The following is a 6,000-nucleotide window of genomic DNA, read 5'->3' on the forward strand; positions in this document are numbered from 1 at the left end:
CCCAGCGGGGCGGGCGGGAGGCTGGACGTCCACTGGACCCCCAGCTGCCCTGACCAGGTGTTTAGATGGGCTGCGTGTGACATTCTCAAACACAGCGTGAAAGTCAAGGAAGGAACAATAGCTGGGATCCGCGGTCATCATTACCACTCTGACCCCACACTGTGTCATGGGCCCTGGCAGCGGTGGGGCATGCCACACGGGGACCCGAGCCTCGGTGAGTCCCACTGTGTTCTCCTGCCCTCACTCACCTTTCTCTCTGAGCACAGCGCTGAGCCCGGAGGAGGCCGAGTCAGCCCTGGAAGCGACCCACTACTTCACCGAGGACAGCTCCTCAGAAGGTGAGTGCCACTGGCCCCTGTGCTTTGGCCTCCGGCCTTGCCACGGGGCAGTCGTGCTGTGGGGCCCACAGCGGTAGGCTTGGGGAGTGTGCTGTGTTGGGGAGCTGGGGGTGACGGCAACGGCCTCTCTCTGGGAGGGCCCCCCGGGGTGTTCTCACTCCTGTTTCTCTTGTCTCTGCCTTCCTGGACCTTGGCCTCTCTCTTCCTCTCTCCACTTCTCCGCTCTCCCTTCCAGCATCTCCTCTGGCCTCAGATCTGGACCTTTTCCTGCCCTGGGAGGCTCAAGGTCAGTCCCTGGGGGTCAGGGGCACCTGCTTTGTGCTGGGCTGCATCTGCCTGAGACCCCACCCCCACCCTGCGCTGGGTCCCAGGGACGCCTCCTGTGTGCATGAGTCCCAAGGAGGACCCAGGACCAAGCCGCAGATTCCTAGGGAGGAGAGGGGCAGCCTCTGTGCTCATTGAGGGGGTAGTAAATGAGGACGCGTGGCATGGCACCAGGGCCTCAGCTCCCCGGCCGCACGCAGACAGTATTCCGTCGTCACATTCCTGGGAAAAAGTTCAGACGCCGTCATTTTAACAGTGTAAATGGACGAGCGGAGGTGCGGTGGGCGGTGGATGCTCTCCCTGGAAGACGTTCTCATGGCCTACACAACTCTAACGTGAAGGAAGGATACATTTGTTGAGTGCCTTTTTGAAATCGTTTCTTGCTACATGTAAAGCCTTTCGGGGGCATCCGACCCAGGGTGATGGGCATTCCGGGTCTGGGGTTACCTGACCAAAACCCCAGCATGTAAGTTCTCGTGGCGGACCATACCCGAAAGAGAAATTAAACACAGTGTGTATCAAGATACCCAAGGCAGTCGTGCTGGTGGGGTCAGAAGGCCTAATTTGAACTTGATAGGAAGCCTGAGGACCTTGATTTCAGGTACACAAACCAGAGAAGCAGGTGGTCTTCTGTTACACTGAGTCTGGGAGAATCTCAGGCACTTCCAGCTTTCCCAGGGCTTGCAGTTGTACAGAGCCCTGTCCTCAGACCCCACACAGCCCCAGGCAGCGGGTCTCCACTCGGCAGTGAGAAGCCTGAGCCCCAAGAGGCCCCCCGCCACCAACAGCACTGGGAGGCTCCCACCCACCACGGGTCCCCCAGTGGCCTTGCCGCCCACGGGTCCGGGAGAACTGGGCCGCCTGCTGCTCCCCACGTTCATGGGCCCCACAGGGGATGGCATGGGCCAACTCCAGCAAATGTGTCACTTGAAGAAATACAGTGCCCAGCCCAGAATTCCTGTACATAAAATTCCTCATCAGTCAGTGTCATGGTTGGCGGAAGGTTGAATTGATAATCAGGACTGCCCTCAGTTTGACCCTTTCCAACAGTCACTACAGAAATTCGTGCTCGGGCTTTTTCTCCATAACGCGCATCACTGCTCACTTCAACACCGCAGGCTGAGGCTTGTAGTCCTTTGGCAGAGAGGAAGGCGGGGCTGGTGGCGCTTTGGTTCCCTGTAAGCAGGTAAAGAACGCGAGCGGGCCCTGGGCTTCCGCTGCTGCTGGAGATCGGACCCGGCTGCTCGCAGGCCTCCGTGGTTTGCGGTCGTAATGCAAGAGTGTTCTCTGTGTGCTTTCTCTTTTCCGGTTGTCCAGAAGCACTGAGGCAGGAAGAGCAAGAGGGAGGTGGAAATGAAGACGTCCAGGAAAAAAGAGGAGGTACAGGCAGGCCCGTGTGCGCTGGTGCTGACGCAGATCCCAGGGGCGGTGAGGTCTGGGCCGACCTCCCTCCCTCCCCCCCACCCAGGGAAGTCAGCTGCCCCAGGAAGCCACTCTCATCAACCCCAGGCCTGAATCCCTTGTAGCTGTAATACCACTGCCCCCAACCCTGTCGCCAGCTCCTTCTGGGGCACCTGCTTTCTGCCAGGACCCCTCTAGGTGTCCAGCCTCTCTCCCTCTCCTGCCAGCCTCTCTCCAGCCTCCACGTCCCTCCTTCACTGTCTTGGGGGAGACAGGTTGGGGCCCTTTTTATCAGCTCAGGCCTTACTTCAGCATAATAACTCAGGGGAGACATCCGGGTGTTCTGGAGTGTTCTTCCCACTGCCACCTCTCCAAATACTGGGGTGTTTTGTAAAAGGGCCCCGGTAACCCCATGCCAGACAACACCAAAACCCGCTCACTGCCTGCTACCGGCCCGCAGCTCTTTCTCCCATTTGACAGATTTTTTTCTCCCAACTCACAGAGGAGAAGGGGACCAGCCCTCCCGACTATCGGCACTACCTTCGCATGTGGGCCAAAGAGAAAGAGGTTCAGAAGGAGACGATTAAGGATCTTCCCAAAATGAACCAGGTAGGCCCATTCCGAGCCCACAACAGACACTTCCAAGGCTGGGGTCCCCCCACCCAGCGGCTCCCCACCCTCCCTCCCAGCATCCCCTGGAGGGCAGAAATTCTCCTGCCTACCTCCTGCACCTGCCAGTCAGACAGCAGTCAGGGAGATTCTAGAAGGACAGGAGGCCAGTTGCTTTGGGGCCTTCTCCTGGGTGGTGTCTCCTGGTGATGACTCGTTCACATTCATCCATGTCTATCCACCAGAGACGCAGTAGGGAAGGTTAGCCTCTGACACAGACTCACACAACCCCCTTTACAAGACAGCCTCACAGTTTCCTGTTCCTCCCAGGCCCCCCCAGGTGCCGTGCCCATGCAGGCCTGCTCCACCCACGGCCCCTTGCTCAGTTGCTGGCCTCTGGGTCAGGAGCCCGGCGTCTTGCCGAGGGTTTCAGAGCAGGGCCGCAGTCTGACCGCGGCCCTGCTCTGGCCAGAGGGGCACCCTGCAGTCTGGGCACTGTCTCCTATGCATCCTGAAGAATAGGGTCACCGTGGAGTGAGGCAGGAGGCCTGAGCGTGCGGAGTCAGACCTCCCCATCCCCTCAACAGACCCAGACTGAGCTTGCTTGTCCTCTCTCTCCATCCTGGTCAAAGATAGAACACACGGAAGAAGGCCTTGTAGCCACTGGGCCTGGAAAGTCAATGGGAGAACTGGGTCTGGGTCTGGCTCTGCCAACAGTGTGGCTGTAGGCAGGGAGGGGCTCCCAGTCATGGTCTGTGCTGAGAGAAAGGCAGCTGGAAGAGAAAGCTGTTCGAAGGCTGTGTGATACTGGTCAAGTCACTCCCCCTCTCTGCGCCACCACGTCCCAGTCCGTGAAATGGGCACGACAAAGCACAGGGCTGGAGAGCACGAACAAGACAAGGCAGCATTGGCAGTCTGGCTGACCCCAGGCCAGTCTGACCCATCTTTCCCCGTCTCCCTGACCCTTTCTCTGTGTCTCCCCTGCAAAGGAACAGTTCATCGAGCTGTGCAAGACGTTGTACAACATGTTCAGCGAGGACCCCATGGAGCAGGACTTGTACCACGCCATCGCCACGGTGGCAAGCCTACTGCTCCGCATCGGCGAGGTGGGGAAGAAGTTTTCTGCCCAGCCTGGCAGGAAGCCCAGGGATGGCGCCCCTGAGGAGGGCGAGCCGCCAGCCCCCGACCCCGTGCAGGACCCAGCCCCGGAGCTTCAGCCTCCAGCTGCGGGTGACCCCCAGGCCAAAGCCGGGGGAGACACCCACCTCGGGAAAGCTCCACAGGAGAGCCAGGTGGTGGGTGACGGGGGCGGTGGCGAGGGCCGGGGCTCCCCGTCCCAGCTGCTGTCCGATGATGAAACCAAAGACGACATGTCCATGTCCTCCTACTCGGTGGTCAGCACAGGCTCCCTGCAGTGCGAGGACTTGGCTGACGACACGGTGCTGGTGGGCGCGGAGGCCCGCAGCCCTCCGGCCCCCACCCGCTGCGGGGGCACCGTCGACACAGACTGGTGCATCTCCTTCGAGCAGATCTTGGCGTCTATCCTGACAGAGTCTGTTCTAGTGAACTTCTTTGAGAAGAGAGTGGACATTGGACTCAAGATCAAGGACCAAAAGAAGGTGGAGAGACAGTTCAGCACGTCCAGTGACTTCGAACAGTCTGGAGTTTCAGGCTGATGGGGACCTGGCCCATCTCTCCTCCCCGCCCCTCCCCCCTCCTGTTCTGTTTTCTCCCTCAGGATGCACCCCTCCTGTTCTCCCCACATGCAGTGAGTTGTAAATGGAAAAAAGGCTGAACAGCCACAGTTGGGCCCAGACAGAGGCTCCCAGCCCCCTCTTCCTGCCTGCCTGGTGGGACCCACCTTGGTCCCTGTGTCGTGTCGGAGGCTGTCCGTCCTGGCCTGCTTGCTCAATGCCTCTGTGCCCCATTCTGTAGCCAGGCCACACAGCACCTTCCACTCCTGGGTAGGGGGTCCTGCAGCTCAGTACTCTGGGGGGCTTTCCTGCTATTTGGCACCGGGCAGGGGATCCCGTGCCCGTTGGGCATCAAGCTGGTGGGAACTTCAAGGCGCTCTCTAGGAGCTCTTGAGCCTGAGCCCCTGGCTGAGGGACAGGGGCAGAAAGTGTCCAGTGCACAGGGGCGGATGCCGTGCGGGCGTTACTCTAAATGCTCCTCAGCTCGTCAGCCTCACCATTAACCTTAAAAGCACATCCCTCAGGTCCTGATAGATTTCCTTGTATTCATTTCAGTTGGCTGAAAATCACACTGTGCTCAATGCCTTAATAAACCCCCGAAAGAACTCAATACCAAACCGTGTACAGAGCCTTAATGTGGCTCCAGCTACTGCTTGGGCTTCTGGCTTCTTCCCAGGCAGGTGGGGGCCCAGGCCATGTTCCAGAGGTTCTGGGCACTTAGACCCCCACAGGGGTGGGGCTTCAAGGCCCCCAGGGAGAATGGGAACACAGGAGATGCTGATGCAGGCGGAGTAGGGCTTGAGCTGACCTCTGCCAACCGGGGGAGTCCCGAGGTTCACAGGTAAAAACAGCCTGGTCCAGTGGGTGCAGGTGCGGGCCTGGGCATGGGCATGGGCTGCAGCAAGCTCTCGGGTTCAGTAAGTTGTTGTGGGGCCACAGGTGATAGACGGAGTCATGAGCACCTGCCAGCTTTGCAGCAAGAGCTGATCATTAGTGTCTAGCGGTCGCCCCTCTCCCCACCCCCACCACATGGGGCAGCTCTTCCACTGAAAGATCCATCGGAGGGGTGTCGGGGTGGCTCAGTCGGTTCAGCGTCTGCCTTCGGCTCAGGTCATGATCTCAGGGTCCTGATATTGAGCCCCACGTTGGTCTCCCTGCTCGGCGGGGAGCCTGCTTCTCCCTCTGCCTGCAGCTCCCCTTGCTCTCTCTCTCTGACAAATAAATACATAAAATCTTAAAAAAAAAAAAAAAAAAAACCTGGGGCAGGGGGTTTTTTCCTCTTTTTTTTTTTTTTTTTTAAGTAGCCTCCCTGCCCAGCCTGGAGCCCAGTGTGGGGCTTGAACTCACAACCCTGAGATCAAAAACCTAGCTGAGATCAAGAGTCAGATGCTTAACCAAGTGAGCCACCCAGAGTCCCCGGTTTTGGTTTTTGTTTTTGTTTTCATTTAATAGCTTTATTGAGGCATAAATTACATGTCATTAAAATTCACTCATTTTGATGAGTTATAATTTGAGGTTTTGAGTAAATTTAGAGTGTGACTGTCACCACAATGCAATTTTAGAATACTTCCATCACCTGAGAAAGACCCTCGTACCCATGTGCAGCCAATCCCCGTTCCCACCCCCAGCCCCAA

At 58.2% G+C, this 6,000-nt stretch overlaps 1 protein-coding gene across 1 annotated transcript in view; it reads left to right on the forward strand.

Moving 5' to 3' along the window:
* The window catches only part of TBC1D9B (TBC1 domain family member 9B), a 42,137-nt gene extending 37,165 nt beyond the window's left edge, over window positions 1-4,972 (forward strand). The window contains exons 18-22 of the mRNA XM_019801701.2: window positions 267-338; window positions 574-624; window positions 1,980-2,042; window positions 2,566-2,672; window positions 3,662-4,972. Coding sequence (XP_019657260.1) covers window positions 267-338; window positions 574-624; window positions 1,980-2,042; window positions 2,566-2,672; window positions 3,662-4,348 — 980 coding nt within the window. The 3' untranslated portion in view covers window positions 4,349-4,972. The remainder of the gene's footprint in view (window positions 1-266; window positions 339-573; window positions 625-1,979; window positions 2,043-2,565; window positions 2,673-3,661) is intronic.
* The last annotated feature ends 1,028 nt before the right edge of the window (window positions 4,973-6,000 follow it).

The sequence above is a fragment of the Ailuropoda melanoleuca genome, chromosome 3, assembly GCF_002007445.2.
Source record: "Ailuropoda melanoleuca isolate Jingjing chromosome 3, ASM200744v2, whole genome shotgun sequence".
Taxonomy (NCBI): domain Eukaryota; kingdom Metazoa; phylum Chordata; class Mammalia; order Carnivora; family Ursidae; genus Ailuropoda; species Ailuropoda melanoleuca.